The 18,291-nt window shown below is 38.9% G+C and overlaps 1 protein-coding gene across 1 annotated transcript; it reads left to right on the plus strand.

Annotated features, from left to right (window-relative positions):
* Positions 1-7,356: 7,356 nt before the first annotated feature.
* LOC139134700 (uncharacterized) lies at positions 7,357-13,409 on the plus strand. The gene is made up of 6 exons (XM_070701669.1): positions 7,357-7,497; positions 8,560-8,626; positions 8,765-9,004; positions 11,683-11,807; positions 12,284-12,368; positions 12,957-13,409. Exons 2-6 carry the CDS (start codon positions 8,578-8,580, stop codon positions 13,100-13,102), a joined length of 645 nt encoding a protein of 214 aa, XP_070557770.1. The 5' UTR covers positions 7,357-7,497; positions 8,560-8,577; the 3' UTR covers positions 13,103-13,409.
* The last annotated feature ends 4,882 nt before the right edge of the window (positions 13,410-18,291 follow it).

Raw genomic sequence — 18,291 nt, forward strand, 5'->3', positions numbered from 1 at the left:
CAGGGTGAGGCGCTACAGTGAACACAGGCAGGGCTGCTTCCCAACTTTCTTTTTAACGTAGGCAGCAGGTAAGGATCAGCTGGGTAAAAGTATTACCTCTCATGCAAAACAAACAAACAAACTAACTGAGATTGTTGATCATGATCCCGGTAACCGTTATTGGTTATCTGATGTGGTGGATGATAGATTTATTAATTCTTAGTGAAAATATACGCCCGGAAAATAAAAAAAAATCGTGATCTGTAAACTATTCTTTTTATCCATCTATCATAACGATGGTCCAGTGCGAGAGGGGCGTATCTCCTATGCTTTAACACAGGGGATACGGCCCAGGCTTTTGCACTGGGCCATCGAAAATATATCTGAATGTTCTCTATAAGATATGTTACAGCAGAATTGTGGCTTACCGCTCTGTTTTGTAGTCCCTAACTAGTGTGTTGTTTTGATTAATAAACTTGAAAGTATAATATGTGAATTAATGGTGTCAGTGTTTTTAGCAGGATTCGCCGGACAAGTCTGAGAATTGTTTAAATTGCCATCCTGCCTCATAATTTCAAGATTTCTTCGGCACATTGTGAATGTTATTCCAAGCAAACTAAGTCGGGAAATGTTATCTTTGAATTGGATACGTTGATACCAGCATCTCGAGGATCACTTTTATGGTCTATGTACCAACTTCGATGTCTTACCAACATTTATGTAATTTTATCTTCTTCTTAGACACCGCTTTTCCGATCATGTTTTGAAACTTTTGTATTGAGATTTCTAAGGTCTATGTTTTGGGTGACATCAGTCAATTTTGTTCAAATCGTGGTAAGATTTGCATATTTGTGTTTTGGGACATTTTTCCCGTTTTGTCAAAAATGTTCTTCGCCGAAATCTCTTGTCCGATTACTGTAAAATTTGATATGAAGGTCCCTATCGATGATCTGTGATACTTTATTTGAGACAATTTTGCTGTTTTGGTAAAAAAATGCACATATCTTCTTCTTAAAATCCCCTTGTATGTTCCTAGGGATGGCGTGATTCAGATTTGTTGAAAATTATGATAAAAACGTATACTTATATTTTGGGTCAAATGTTGCCTAGTTTAGTAAAACAAAACGTTGGTCTGGACAGTTGAGCTATAGTTCAACGTCAGTACTCAGGGAAAGTGCGCCGCCAACGATGTTCGCTGTCAGCAGTCGCTGTAGGCACTGACGTATGCAAATAATCATCGATTGGACTCTTTGCCATCCAAAAAGATGATCTGCAGTGCATTCAGAAATTTGCTGCTGATTTTCAATATCTCCCATATTTATAAGTATTTCTGTCATTGACAAACCAGCCAAAACCTATTATCTTATCACAGCGGAGCCAAATCGCTTGCTAGGTCGCTTGTTTAAACAAGACACTGATTACCCTCCACACCAGCATTCATAACAATCTAAAATGAACACGATTGGAACTAATTTGGGAGAAATGGATCTTTATATTTTTCAAATTTCTCAGAAGTGTTGGGTGCCATATAGCCGAATGCTGCAATATTGCAAATTACTCAAAACAAAACTACAGTGAATTTCACCATCTATCCCTTCTAATATAACTCTTGAATAAAATATAGCACAAATTTGCCGCATACTTGCACGCGCCGACGAATACGACGCGAACAGAAGAGAACTTGAAGTAGACGACATGTATCCTGAATCCAATTGGCGCGCAAGGGCTCATGGGAAGAGCGTGCGTGACGTCATTGGCCATACAGACAGTTGTGAGTAACATGGCCACTAACTCCGTGAAGCCGGCGGAGTGTTGTCAATACGCGTGAACAGTTCAGCGCGTTAGTAAGACGACTGTGGAGAGTTTGGAAAGCGATATTTCTGACATCGAATATTACTTTTCCCCATCGTCGTACACCACGCCCTCTTCGGCGAGTCTTATCACCCAACGCCGATTTTTGCGTAGGTCAGCGGAGCGGAATTTATTGCTCTGGCCTGCGAGAATGACTTTTCCCCGACTGAAATTAAACCATACCAATTTGAACCAAGATATGTGAGGGAGCCGTCATTATTTATGGCCTGTGGGGGGGGGTCGGAGGAATCTGAGGGGGGGGTCACTCAAAAAATCGAAAGCTACAAGGGGGGGTTGCTCAAAAGTGGAGAACAAGAAAGGGGGGGGCTACTCAATTTTGTTGACATGTATTGAAGCATTTAGTGGAGTTACGAATTAATACAACAATAATAGTAAAGATATGTATATTCATACCTGGTATTTGTGCGCACACACACACACACACACATAATATATATATATATATTTATATATATATATATATATATATATATATATATATATATATATATATATAAATCATAATACAGGTGGTTTCAAGTAGAAACTAAAATCTCATTACACTATGTGTTTCACGTTATTGTGATCTTCAGACGAGAATGATCAGCTATTCGACGTGGCAAGCCTTATGTTAGAGGCTAGTACTGAGTACATTTTTCAGTATTTCCTGATTAAAGATTGATATACTTGCCTGATCATTAATGACAAATGTCTGCTTTCTATATTCTACATTGTATAGGTTACCGATAAGGGAAAATGTGTAAAGCAAGCTTATTCTGATGCTATAAAGTTTAAAACCAGTTGAATACCTTGACAACAAACCCATCTTTTATTGCAGGAAAAATAATAAATAATAAATGTGAATAAATGTATGTCTGTCGCTATTTTTCGGTTTCAAAAAATGTAGTTGAAATCAGTGAACTGAAATATAAGTTTTGGAATACTATCTCAGATTTTATTTCCTTTGAGTTTTTTATACGAAAAAAATACTCTCCAAGTGCCACCAAATAACACCATTTTAACCTCTATTTTTCAAAAGCTCCAATGGCAGGAGGGTGGACACCCCCCTCCTGACCTCCCCCCGCGACCGCTTATGCGGTCTCTTGTGGTGCTTTCGCACCACATCTTCCCCCTCTTGAAAAAAAATCCTACAGAAAAACTGCATGTCACCAGAGCACTGGATACAGACCTGTACATCAGCCCCTACCACAGCAATTGGAACTTCCTTCCAACAAAGACATATTCCACAGGGTTTAATCAGGGTTTGTACAGGGCCTGTCGCAGCAGCAATCCATTTTACTGTATAGATATTTAACTTTCCCAATTTTTTTTTGGGGGGGTCACTCAAATTTTCTGTAGCAAAGATGGGGGGTTACTCAAACACGTCATGGTTGGCAGGGGTGTTACTCGAAATTTTGGAGTTTCGAAAGCAATTCCTCCGACCCCCCCCCAGGCCGTAAATAATGACGGCTCCCTAATAAAGGGAGAGCAACTCCACACATCGTTCATATCTTGGTTGTTTGCGTTTTGTGTGTGATAGTGATACTGTAAGTGTAAATTATGATTGGCTGTTTTATGTAAAGAGTTGATCAGTTATAGCTAGACATACCCGTAATCTACCTGTCTTGAATCACAGTCCGTAGAGGGACTGTTCTTGTACAGACCCCATTGTACTGAAGTGGAGAGACTATGTGATACGTACTGCGATCATTTCGAAAACATAGTTTTCTTCCATCAATCGCTTAAAATTCATTTTGGTTTGTGAATCGTATGGAATTATTGACTGATTGTATCTGGTGACATGTTGTTTCACTGAAGTCTGTTTTCCATGTGGGGAAGCTATAGTGTCTACGGTTTGGTCTGATTGTGTTTGTGTATACTCAATTGGAGTTCGAGCTATTGTTGTTTTTGTGAAGTTTGCCATTTATAAGTGTATCGCTTATATTTCTATTTCTTTCATATGCAGTTATTGGTTGCCTTTGAAATAGATTTTAAGCGTTTCATCTCCTTTAAGTTCATTCCACTTTTTTATCAGGGCTCAGTTTGATTCTTTCAGTTCTGATTTTGTCGTGAAAACTAGAATATAGTCCATTGCATTGTACTTTGTTCTCGTTAAAGTTTTTCAAGTTCCTTCTTGTTTTATGTCCTGTTTCTCCAACGATGTGTTCTATTCCACCTTTTTTGTATCGTCGTTTCTGTAGTTTTTACTTGTGTGACTTTCTCTGTAAAATCGGCTTCGTTGTTGCATCATTGCTGTAATGTATCGTAACGTTTCGACTTTAACAAAACATTGAGTCGCACTAAGGAAGTCGAGCTTGGCCAAATCTGTAAGGTTGCGAACTCTCGATATATCGGATCATATTTATCCGCACGATATGACAAATCTATAGTATAGTCACGTTTTCGAAGTTGGGGTCGAACTGAGGAAGTCGGGCTTGGTTGGATCTGAAAGGTGATGAAATCTCCGATACATTTCGGACATTTACCCACGATTTGACAAGTCTAGTATGTCGGACTAAGTCGGGCTTGGCTAGATCTATAAGGTGGTGAAATTTCCGATATATATATATATCAGATATTTACTCGCGATTTTAAAAACTTCTATTTTTGTAAAGAAATGAATTTCGTGCAAGACCAGCCCTAACTCCCGATGATGTCCGATCAGTCCTCTCGACGAAGTCCATAGTCACGGATTTCGTGCCAATGTTTAAAGAAAAATGTATTAAATGCAAAAAATGCATTTCGTGCACGAATAAATTTGTAATAATGTAAATCATGAAGATTTCTTGACTACTGTCCATTGACGCTATTTTTCAATCTAAGAGTGGGACAGAGGAAGTCGGGTGGTCAGATCTGCTAGGTAGTGAAATCACCGATATACATCGGATACTTACCCACGATGACAAGTTTAGCATCGCCGATATTTGTCAGGTAAATGTCGGCGATTTCGCAGACCGACTTGCCGAGACACAATGGCAGTTAATCTAGTATCGTCTAGTATCGATATTAAAGCCCTTAATTGCCGATATTTATTTGGTATATATCGACGATTTCTCATACCCAGCCTGCCGAGACACAATAGGCATTAAGTAATTCTAGTATCGTATAGTATCGATATTACAGTCCCAAAATAGCCGATATCATTTCTGGTATATATCGGCGATTTCGCAGACCCGGGCTGTCGAGATAAGAGTCGCTTTGTGTAGTATCGTCTTATCGATATTAGAGTCCCGAAGTCGCCAATATTTATCTTAATACCGGCGATCTGAGTCCGACTCAGGAGCGTGTCGAGATAAGAACCACATTGTGAAGTATCGTCTAGACTAGTATCGATATAAGAGTCCCGAAATCCCTTGTAAAACAGTCATCTTTGAGATGTGCAGAACATAACTTTGCATCTTTGACAGTTTTTAAAATTTTATTAACTCGCCCGACTTCCTTTAGCCACTGTCTACGAAAAAGCTGTTCTGTGGGGAAAAGGTACAAACTAACACCGTTTTTGTTCTTCCTCGAGTCATTTTGCACCCAACTGCACAACAGTAAATCATTTTCCATGCTAACGATCATTCGATTAAAAAGTTGTAACGTGCAGAGATCATTACTTGAAAAAACTCTGCACCACTACAGTCATAGACTCCAATGCTATAGTAGCACACACGTGCGTGTATCGCCTCCCATGAGCCCTTTCGCGCCAATTAGATTCCGGATAAATGTTGTCTATTTCAAGTTCTCTTCTCGTCGCGCCGTAGTCGTCGGCGCGTGCAAGTATGCGGAAAATTCGAGCTTTATTTTATTCAGGGGTTATTTTAGAAGGGATAAATGGTGAAATTCACTGGAGTTTCGTTTCCCTTTAAAGAGAAAATCAGATGAGCTTACTTTTGCATATTAAACCGACATGATCCAATTATCCCAAAATAATTCCGATCGTGTTAATGGCTTCTTAATGTAAGTGTTATAAATTTGTACACGAAAATAATCTATGGCCATTTTCAATAACTTTCCTCTTGTCTCGGGCTATGTTTAGCATCGATTACATGCTGCGACCTTTGGTGGCGGTGCCAACGACCTCATACCAATGTGGCCTTAAAATTTTGGCGTACACTCCCTTGAAGTCCCCTAATGTTTGAAGAACGCAGATGGCAGAAGACAGTTCAGTATCAAAGGGACCAGGAAAACGAAAGAGGACGAGTTATCTGTTGACAAAGAAATAGCTGAGGCAATACAGGGAGGGGTATAAGAAAGGGAGGAATATGAGGGGGTACAAGAAGTTGGTAGGAACGTGAACTGGTTAGCACGTGCAAGGTAAAATTGGGGTTCATTGAACTTTGGATGGAAACAAACGGACAGACACCAAGGCTTTGTCTTCTTGTAAAGAATGTTGATGAAGCGTTGACAATAACAGGCAGAGCCGACTTACAACAAACGCTGAAAAGAAAAGAAAAGAAGACAAGAAAAACTTTGCGTGCATTCATGTTCATTAGTCTGACTGACCGTCAGTGTCTATAGTGTTTTGCGGTACAGCAATGAGGTCATACCAAGAAGGCAAGGATATATTCTGCTCGATTGCCACCATCGAGCAAACTTTTTGAAATTTGCTCAAGTTGACCTCCCCATCGTATTGCTCAAGTTGCAATCCCAGATTTATGCGTTAGGTTTTGTTGACATCATTACGATCAATATGAGGCTATTTTTATGCGATTTGACCAAAATACTGGTAGTATCACAAAATAAAGTGACAGTGTGTAACTGCTAGTTTCGTTCAACATCTCCCTTTAAATGGTACTGAATGAGCGGAGATGGGGAAAACCCTTGCTTGGCAGTAGAGTGTGAACAATTATCAAATACTGAAAGGACGCTACGTCGAATTGAGGTTACTTTCGACAGGACTTTGGCGAGGTCTAATTACCGACCTGTATACACAATTATGTAGAGGCAACAGTCTAGTTTCCGACCTGTATACATAATTTATCAGAACATCGGTATGTTGTGTGAGTTGGTAATATGAAGTGTTCTGCTCAGGCTAGTATGTGACTGCATATTACGTCGCAAATAAATTCCACTTTCTCGTTTGGAGGGAGGGGTCAGTGTGCTTGCTCATAGTTCGCTGATGAACCGAGCAAGTGAGGAATGCCAGAGTCGCCTTCGGAAGCAAACCCTCCACCATTCTTCAAAGTTGACAAATTTTGCAAGTCATTTATATACTTAAGGGTGCAGTCTGCGGTATGACCAATCGACCACAACAATATCCAATATTGCATGGGCGGGGCGTTTCCCTACAACATTCTTGTCCCTTGTACCATAGGTAGACCATGGTAAGAAAATCGTGAGCGTAGAGAGCTTTCCTTACATGAGGACATCAATCATTTCTCTTTTGTTTGTTTTTTAGAACCCCGGACAATCCCAACGTAGCATCAGCCAATCAGAACACACATCTTTATTTGTTTTACACCCATGCGCGCAAGAAAGTGAAAGGTACCATGCACCCAGCGATACCACAGCACGATGAAGCAGGGTGGGACACTGGGAGCAAACAAATATTAGCATCGGTGAATGGGGTGGCAAGGGTGAATAAAAAGGAGCTTACACTACGGTTGCGAAAGCATAGTTAACATTCTCAAAGAACTGACAGCGCCAAATTTTGGTGGGTCTAAAAGCCTTGGGCATAAGGTAAGTAGAATATCAACAGTCGCTTGGGAAAAGCATCATCATACTGGTGACGATTCGTTCGAGAAAACATTGAGACAAATATGTTAAAGTAAAATTGAAACTACCCTTTAAAGACAAATAGGTTTTTTAAACTTTTTTTTCTGTAACCAAAGTGTTTTGTCGCCAACACTGTAGGCAGGTCTCGTAGTCGATTGTACAGTCCACATATAACCATTTGTTTCGTTTGCTGGCGTTGTACTTAGACAAGCGTGGACCTCCGAAAATACGAAATAGAACATTAACAAAATGACTTATTTAATTTTCTTCGCTATTTTATGAGCAAGTTTGCATCACGGAAAACATTGCAATAATATCATCATTGAAGTATTTTGATTGTAAAATCCTCCATAACTACTATATGCATATTTATGCAAGTTGCATCGCATGTTGTGATTGACAAATCAAAACACAAGCCTAAAGGACAGAGTCTATCTCTCGCCATGATGTGATACTCGAAACATTTGCACAGGCCGCTTAGTAGAAAGCAAGACATGCATCGATTTTAGAACTTTTGCCGGCGTCAAAAACGCAGCCTATTGATCACTATCCTAAGTATTGATGTGTTACGGGCCCAACACCTACGAAAGAAAACCAATCAATTTTGAAACATACTTTGGTCTGAACATGCGTTGTGTCCACTGCACCTTCAACTAAGAACTTTGCTTTGGCGTGAAAGATAATTGCTGTCTGGGTCACGCACTTTACTTTCACTCAGAGACAGTGGCGTTTCATTCATGAATCAAATTTGACCAGACAAGAGCGCAATCGCGCCGTATGGAAGCTTGTACTTCGGTGACTGACAAGAATCGCTTTGTTAATAGAGAGAGTTCTGTGAATTCATTCATCGGTTACTCAAAAAGAGGCGAATATTTCCCCCTATGCATGTTGCATATTTATACAGCGAAGTGAATGTGGTGTTCGGTATCAGACAGTTGCCGTCTAATTATTTTTTTAAACTACAGCTTTAACAGTGTATGTTAGTAGAAGAATATTAAGATGCAAAGGTACTTTTATATCTTTCAGAAACACAGGAACATCATCATGTTGAGATACTTAGTTCTGCTACTGGCAGCGATTGCTGTCATCAGCGGTAAGTGTTTTCGTTGGTGTTAGAAGTTCTTGCTGGAATGTTGTTGTGCACTATATTACATTGTCTATAGGGTAGCATTAAAGTCAGTGAGAAATGTGTGTTACTCATTTCCCATTGGTATCCGACTGTCTTACACAGCCCAGACTATGGAACCCATGCGTACAGAAGACCATGATATGAAAGATGATGAAGGTGAACACATGGAGCCTGAACCCGAGGGTGAACATGAACCTGAACCTGAGGGTGAACATGAACCTGAACCTGAGGGCGACCATGACATGATGATGTGCCACATGGATTCTGACTGTGGAATGGGCAGGTGTCATGATGGAATGTGTCGTTGCCCACCCAACTACTACGGGGCACACTGTGAAACCCGTAAGTTGGCTTCGAAATCCAGAGTCCCACGCTTCTTCGATCAGAACTTCAAACCCCCGTCACTCTGATTTGTTTATAAATTGCTTTCTCCAGTCTGTCTGCGCGTCTATTCAATCTCTGTCTCTGTGTCTCTGTCTGTCTGTCTGTCTGTCTGTTTCTCTCTCTAATACAATGTAATAAATCTAACAAAGATTAATAGATGTTAGAAAGAAGACACGAGGACACTACTTCAGTCACGTGTTTCATCGCAAATTAGAGTATTTAACTTCAACTGTGGGACATGATCCAAAACTGAGAAGTCCACCATGCACTTCCCTATATAGCCAGACGACAGACACTTTGATTAGTTTCGACGCAGATCAGAACGTTGTTTTCAGATGAGTTTTTATCCGTTACAAATTAGAATGCATTTGTCATTGACGGCATGTCATTCACCGCTGGCTACCATGGCGGGTCTGAAAGGAAGCAAAGAATTTTACCAAGCCGCAGATAAAACCTTTGTCTTCTTTTCTAAGGGAGTAGACAAACAAAGTATTACACAAGCAAATTTTCCGAAGACAATTATTGAAACAAAATGCGAAGCATCTGCTGAAAAACAGTCCCCCTTTCTGAATACTTTCAAAAATAAAGTTTGAACGAAATTTTATTGCCACATATTTTTTAACAAATGAGAAATGTATTCAGCAGAAGATGCTATAGATTGGATGAGAAGAGAGGGTTTAAGTGCTATTTAAACTTATTCGTCGCCATGGCGAACTATTCAACCTGTGTACTAACGCCATGTTTGACTTGCGAGAAAAGTGTTTGCTAAAGGTGTTATTCGGAAGGTAAAAATTGACCGAACAGTTTTTCATCGATTTTCGCTTTTAGGCTCTAATTGCTTTACTGTTGATTCTAGACAGAACATGACATCACTGTCAACTTGGCCTATACAACATCCAATGAACACATAGCATTGCGAGTTAGCCATCACTCTTCATTAACCATGTGTGCAAATTTAAAGAGGAACCTGAGTGTGTGTACGTTGGCCGATGGAGCTGATAAAACCGAAGTTTGCCTCTTCCAACGTTCAAATGAACCGTCAGAACGTTATCATGTTTCTTAAAAGCTGTTGCGGTGCTGGAAGGCCGAGACGTAATTGACGTAACAAGGAGAGCATTCAATTTGCACTCACAGCTTTACTGTCTGTTTACATGCATTCTGTTTGACAGAGAGTGCATGTACGGATAGCGGTCAACGTCGCCGCCAAAGTCAAACGTTCTAATAGTCTATGAGGGATGAACATGTAGCTTCGGGAGGGAAAAGCAAAACGCATCATAATTTGCTGAAAGATGATAAAGTGTCATTCACTTTTGTCTTAATCTAAGACATTTTTCTTTGATCGGCCATTTCACTAACCATCTTATTCTGAGATGAAAATACACAAATACACTTCAAATAGTTGTTGTTGACATGTCAGCCACAGCGTTCTGAGAGCACTTTTAATGAAAGCAAACAATTAGCTTTCATCACCGTGATTTCATGATCACGTTTTCCCAGAGAAGCAAAATGCGCACACAAAACGTTTCTGTACTTGCATTTACCTGTACTTAAAGTAAATATACGCTTACAAAGACTTGCATAACAGGTCTGTAAAAAATATATTGATTCGGATACAAAGAGCGATGTTCTTAAAGTCTTTGTGCTAAATTCGCCAGGTTTCACCAAAACGAGGCAGGCTCTCGTCCATGTAACTGGCTTGAATTCAATCGCTCCAGGCTCCCTTAGGAAAAGAATAACTGTAATTTTGTAAAGTTTACATTTGAATGTTGCGAGATTTGAACGAGAATTGGTAAGGGTTTTGTTGATGTCGTTGATGTTGTTGTTGTTGATGTCGTTGATGTTGTCAACGAAAGACGACGGAAACAGGGGCCATCGGTAGTGAAGGCGGCATCAGAAGATCCTCAGACTGTATACAAAAGATTCTCAGACTGTATACAAAATAAAACTCCCTATTCAGCCAAGGATAATCATTCCAAACATAAGCTATATTCTACTGTGCCCGAATAGTGAAAATCTAATAAACCCATGATTGAGCTGTTTCCGAGGTTCAGCACTCCAGAACATACAGAAGTTGTCCAAATCTTACCACATCACGCGGGAAGACAGTTCACAGAGTGAAGGAAAGAAAACGGGATGCAACTGTTTTAATTTTAAACCATAAATTAATGACTTTCTCCGACAGAGTTACAACAGAATAGCAACTCGTTTTAATTTGACCTGATTTCACTGCGGTTTTGTCTATACGCTCGTATGGCATCCATCGATTTCTTCTCTTTTATTCCTTCCAACTTATGTGACTTTGCTCTATTTCTCAAAATCAAACTCCTGAATAACTTCTTCGTAAATTTATAGTTATTTAATCAGAACGATATATATCCTTACAAGTGTTCCGAGAAACAAAATTTGTAAGAAATATATTTCCCTTTATCTGAAGAAGCCGGTTACTTGAATATTATATTTGGTCATACTTAAATGTAATTTTCAATCATGATTATGAGTCATTTGCAAATTATCATTTACTCTTTTTGTTTGCGTTGAAGACAAATACTGCAATGTATCAATGTATTGGAAATAGAGAAGTATCCTTTCTCCAAGTCGATAAACACTAATCATAAATCCTTTTGTGTCGACATCAGATAAGCCTTTGAAGTGTTATACCTGTGATGGATATGTCAGCGAGTATAGTTCATGTGCCTCTGGCATGGGAATGAATCATGATACAGATGTTCAAGTTTGTATGCCCAACCAAACCTATTGCATGGTGAGTACAATTCAGATATTCATATATATATATATATATATATATATATATATATATATATATATATATATATATAACAACATAAATTACTTCAAGTAGAAAGCAATACTATATATGTTACTTAAGGTCCATGCATCCCGCCCGCAATCTTCAGACAGATGTGTAAGGGTATTTAGCTCTACACTCTCATTTATATGGTTTGGACGTACCATTCTATTTCTCTGTGGTGTTAAAATTTGATAAATAATATTTAGTCTGGTGGCCTAATTGACCTATATATATATATATATATTATATATATATATATATATATATATATATATATATATATATATATATATATATATATATATATATATATATATATATGCTACGCGTTAGAACTCTTTAATTTTCAGCAAAGCCGTGACCATCCGTATGTTTTGGTATATACTGGAATTGTTCCTTTATTTAATCTTTTCTTTACTCCAATGCAGACCGAAATTTGGCATCAAGATGGAGTCCAATGGATAAAACGTCATGGCTGTGCTACTCACTGCTGGAACAAAATGGATTGCTCTCGTGAGTATCTTGTTCAGTTTGTTACAACATGTACATTTGGATAAACCGGGAGTATGGAATGAGCGTCAGTATGTCGGTGTGTATGTGTGTGTCCGTGCGGGAGTGGGGTGGGGTATTGTATGTCAGTGGTGTAGGTATACTGACAAGTCGACGCCAACGCGCATAGGACTAACGAATGCATGCTAGCATAGTAGCAATGCGGGTAAGATAGGTAGGTAGGTAGGTAGGTAGGTAGGTAGGTAGGTAGGTAGTTGGGTGGGTAGGTAGGTATAGGTAGTAGATTGTTAGGCAGGTATTATAGTAGGTAGATAAGTAGGTGGATTGGATGGGTGGGTGTGTAGGTAGTTAGGTAGCTAGGAAAGCATATGGTTAGGTAAGGATACGCGCACATTAGCGTTACAAAGTTTTATGCCATTTCCATTTTTATTTCTTTAACTTTGCACAATTTTATCACCCATACGCTATCAATGGCTTGGCATTAGTATTTTATTTACTTGTCAGAGAATTCTTTGCTTTTTTCGATTTATTAAGATTTCAAACTTATTCATTATATTTTCATTATTTTCCCATATTCTCCATATTACCCAGCAAACAACCGTGAGAGCTGTATTTCCTGCTGCCAGTACGACTACTGCATCGGTTACGAGAAGGAGATGATGGCTGCCAGTTCTGACGTCATCACTCCAAGCATCGTTGTCGTCAGCGTTGTGTCGTTAATTGCGTCTCTCTTCTAAATGAGATGAAAACAGCACCTCCGAAAGGAAGCAAAATCATTGTATTCTTATACCAATCCTTGCAAAAAAGACACAAAAACAAACAACTAAGACAATCTGTTTATATCAATTATTTTTCTATCTGGGAATCGTATAACGGCGATTTCAGTTTGTTGATACCATCACGGGTATTTGCTTTTGTGGGCTGATGATTTTTTCTTTTACGTTTTTTCGCTTTTTTGGGAAGTCATATAAATGAATTTGTACATTACTATTGTCGGAATAAAGCCGAATCTATCGAAAGGTAGATGATGCATTTACAAAAATATCATCGTTGAGTGCTCAAATAATCCCTTCCATCCCTTCTAGTTCTACTTTACATCCTTAAATCTCATTGACTCAGCTTAGTTGATTTTTTAGATCGATGAGGTGTATTATTCAAACCCTGAGTTTAACATGGGCTTTGTTTAGACTTCCATATTACGACAATGGTTGATATTGATCACAGCAATATTTATACAACTTCAAGTTCTCTTTAAACCCATGTATGAGATGTTTATCTAAATTTACACCCTGTATGTAGAACATCAGTAGATTACAATGTCAATTTGACATGAGATTTAGTTTGTACTTACTCGCATCTAGCAGGAGAAAAGAAGTGAAATTTGAAAGTTTCCGATAAGTACAATGTATATTTAAGACGAGTCGACGAAACCCCAATGTGGCATAGTATGATGGATGGATTCCTTGTCTTCTGCTCCAAGTTCCTTCAAAAAAGGCCTGCTTTCGAGAGGAAAAATATTGCACTTCCTGAGAACAGAGAGGAGAGAGAGAGAGAGAGAGAGAGAGAGAGAGAGAGACAGACAGACAGACAGACAGACAGACAGAGGGGTACCATTGTTGTCCAACATGCAAGGTACATAAAAACGGAAAGATCTATCACCTCTTTGATCATATCCATAAATGCGATAGTGATTGAAAATTTGACTTGTTTTCCACATGAAATTCTCATGTGTGTTGCAGCGTTGCTTGATGGTTATGGTTCAAAATTTCAACAACCATGGAGACCGTTAATAAAATACTTGCCAGATGATATTGTAACATAATGATTTCATAAAAAATTACATGGTATATTTCTCTAAATTTAACATATATCATCCTAAAATAAACTGTCAAAAAGAGGCGAAAATGTTTTTGCGGTGATGTGTATACGTCGTTTAAATTCCTGGAGAATATTTCTTATGATAGCTCTTATTGTAGAAAAATGGGCATTGCAAGTATAAAATGCTGTAGTGCATAAACAAGGATTACTTAGAAAACCGACAGATTGCTTTCAACTTTTATCTCTACACAAAGTGGTTCCACCGTATTTAGAAATCTTTGAATCCACACATTTAAGTTTCGCATGCCTAGTCCCCTGCCTAGCTCCGTGTCCAGTTAAGATGCCAAAAGGCTGAAGGGTGAGTTGTCTTGGTGTGGCTGCCATAATTTTGATCGGGTGTTTAGTTTGACGCCATTTTGAAGCATTCAAACTGTGCATGGAAACCTTTATAGATCAAAGATTTTCTGAAAGTAAAAGATCAATCTGTGACTGATAAAGACTGTACAATATATTCGAGAGTTCCTGATTTATAGAAGTGATTAAGTTATTCAAGATTCCGTAAAAAGTTCGACATTTGTACGGCTTTCTCATGTTCGATGGAGTAAGACTAATTCAATATATATCATTTTATTGAAGAAAACAGTGTCGTTCGATTCAATGTCACTGATGGAGACTATTCGAAGGTGTTGGAGTTTGCAAGTCAGATCACGCCTAAAGGTAATCAATGTAAAAACTGTGTTTTCGGTACTGAGCCCGACCAACCGTAGAAAACCCACCTACTGTAGATATTTTTGCGTAAATCGCTAAATTTCATCATATTTATAGGTGTCAGCCAACAAATAGAAATAAAAGTAATTTCTTTCGACCAACCTACCTACTCTAATTTTTTGAGGCACGTTATCAGAAACACACAATTTTTTTCAAGTTATTTAGCTTCATCCCGATAAAAATATTAAAAGGAGTTGCCAGGGAATTATTGGGAAATATTCCAATAGGAAGACTGATGTGCTTTTACACTTTATGTAACGTATGGCATAAGATGGCTGTCAAGTGAGTTGGCTGTTGTACAGTCTTGATCAAAATGAATGACGACACATCAAATTCAAAGCCAAATACCGAGCAGTCTTTGCGAGAAGGTGTGAGTCTGAACATGCTGGAGCGGGGACTCCAATTGTAGAGTTCCATCGCCATTCAGTGAACAAAACACACATTGCCTTCAGCGTCAATGGAAGTGTAAATATAGGTGCAAGGCTATAGGTATCCATAAAGACGATTGTACTGTCATTTCACCATTGTCTTGATGTCAGAGAATGGAAAAGAGCTAGGAGAGAAATGTCGTCGCACGTTGTGCGGACATGTGAGTCATGAGTTGGCTATTTGCTCCGTACCAGGTACGCACACTGGTTACGTGGTACAGTTACCCCGTCCCTTTGTTCAAACACGAATATAAACACTCTCTCCTTAGCATATCACGTGGTCGATTTTCAAGGTGACATCGAAAATTCATTGAGAGTTCGTTCACCCATAGACCCTCGATGGTCTATGGTTCACTCTCAACAACGCTATGTGTTAAGTCGGACAGCATGATTTAGGTCGCATTAAACTTTCAAGACACGAGGCTTTGACAAAGCAACCGGTCAGTTGAATTGTTAAGTTTTAATCAGGCTTTGCAAGGAGCAGAGTTAAGTTGGGCGTTAACCCTTTCCTTTAAAAAACTTTGAGTCGTCACATCACAGACTTTGAAGGGCAATACGATTAGAAACATTTCTCGGCGTTTCTATATCTGTCAGTTGGTCTATCTGTCAGTCTGTCTCTCTGTCTCTCTGTCTATTTGTCTGCGTGAGTACTAGACTCTGTCTATCGCCGTCTCCTCTGAGAGCAGTTGACGGGTAACACTCACTGTAAACCCTAAAATCTTCATCAATACATCAAGACACCTGTACGCTACTTACAAGTAAGATGACTGCCTTATTAAACTTGTGAGTCCAAAGTACCATAAAGCCTTCAGCGATGTACGACGTTTCCGTCCAGAACCGCTGGCAATTACAAGCCCTTTGCGAAATTACAAAAAACTAATGTTACATTTTTAGGGTCAATGGTTTGCCAGACTCTTAGGAAATATTGAAGGAATAAAAAATTCTGAGATCATGTCAAAGGTTGCTGGAAAAAGTTGATTGCATGTTAACTCATCCTTAAATGTCATTGGAAAAATTCTTTCGTTCTTGAAGCATTGACTTAGCTCGATAATGGCTAAATTTGCCTGCGTTATCGCCTCCTATATTTTGATTTTTTTTTCGGCAGTTCCGTCCACAATAAAAACGATTATCGTTTTGGACACAGTCGAATAAGGGCCCATAGCGTGCCTACATATGAGAGTGCTTTGGCTGTAATTATTATTGGGTTGGAAGACCTCTTCTCGTTCTAGATGACGAGACCTTGATGGTGAGCATTGCATTGAACGGGTAATGCTGAAGTAAAGCTGAGGTACAACAAGTTCAACAACTGCCATATTCAGTGATATCGATTCCGACCTTTCAAATAATAGATCCGAGAGGAAATATTAAACAATTGCATGAAAGTGTCCATTAATATCAAATCAGCAAACGGTCATACAATAAAAATGATATGTACAAGTCTTATATATATATATATATATATATATATATATATATATATATATATATATATATATATATATATATATATATTCAGATTTGCCAAACACATCGATTGTCTTCTTCAGGTGACATTTAAGATGCATTATTGCCATTGAATGGACAAGATCCAGTATATATATATATATATATATATATATATATATATATATATATATATATATATATAATATATATATATATTATATATATATATATATATATATATTTATCACATGAACTGGCCCGTATCTCCACCTGTGTGACGTACACCAGCACAGATAAGAAATCCATATTACCCCTGTTGTACGTCATCAACCGGAACTTTTTTCCTGCAATGGTACCGTTCGTACGTGCACGACACAGACCAATTTGTCGTGATTGATGCCGTGCTCTCATGGCATTTTGACAAAAAGGTGACCCGATAAATCCAGATATGGAAACATAGAAGGCATGCCCACGAAATTTCGAGTCGCTAAAGCTTTAGCTATTCCCAAGAATCGAATGAGGATACCGTCGATCGTTTTGCTCAGTAACGTCACGGCTCAAGTCGTAAGGCTCAATGTGGACGTCGTCGTACCTGGCGATCGATCGCCAAGCAGGACGTACCTGGCTATCCCGGTTAGCGATAAACCCGAAAGCTACACCTCGACGAAAGTTCAACTTAATAAATGAGTACCGTATAATCTTCAGGAAAGCGACATAGAAGGCACAAGCATAAAGTCATTCGACGAACAACAATAAATTTCCTTCATCACACAGATTATTCCGTTGTTTCTCGATCGGAATCAAACCTGCAGCGTAAGCCTATGGCTGTAGTGAAGACCTGCAGTGCAGCGCTGCAGAATCCGATGCATTTCGAAAGTTGACTCGGACAACACTCACAACAGAACAGAGTTCCCGTCAAGTAACAAAATTGGGATGTACCTACGGGCGATATATGTGTCACAGCAAATATCAAAGTCCGTAATACGAAAATATTTACGACCGAGATGGCCACCGGCGGATACCGTGACGGCAGTGCCCACTACAAGCATATAAGCTTATACTCTGGACGGTGTGTCATTGATTTAAATCTTTCGGGCTCGCAAAGGTCGTAAAACTTGTGATATTTTAAAAGCCACGGCATCTCTAAGAATGATAACTACTGTTTCGATCGTGTCATTGCATTAACTTCAAAAATATAATTGTAAATATTCTAAATAACTCAAAATACTATTGTTATCCGTCGCTAGCGCGGTGAAAGCTATGTCCGCCGATGGCAGACTTGCTTTGGCATCGGTCCAGCGCGAGAGAATGATTGACAGGCGCACGTGACCGAATCCGTATGACTGATTGGTGGAGATACCATTCGGTGTAACAAAATTTAGGCTTAATCGGATTTATGAATGAAAGTATACCTGTAAACATTTGCACATCTCCTGGGTGACGGGCCGCTTTACTCATTAAATAAA

The sequence above is a fragment of the Ptychodera flava genome, chromosome 6 (assembly GCF_041260155.1).
Source record: "Ptychodera flava strain L36383 chromosome 6, AS_Pfla_20210202, whole genome shotgun sequence".
Lineage (NCBI taxonomy): Eukaryota > Metazoa > Hemichordata > Enteropneusta > Ptychoderidae > Ptychodera > Ptychodera flava.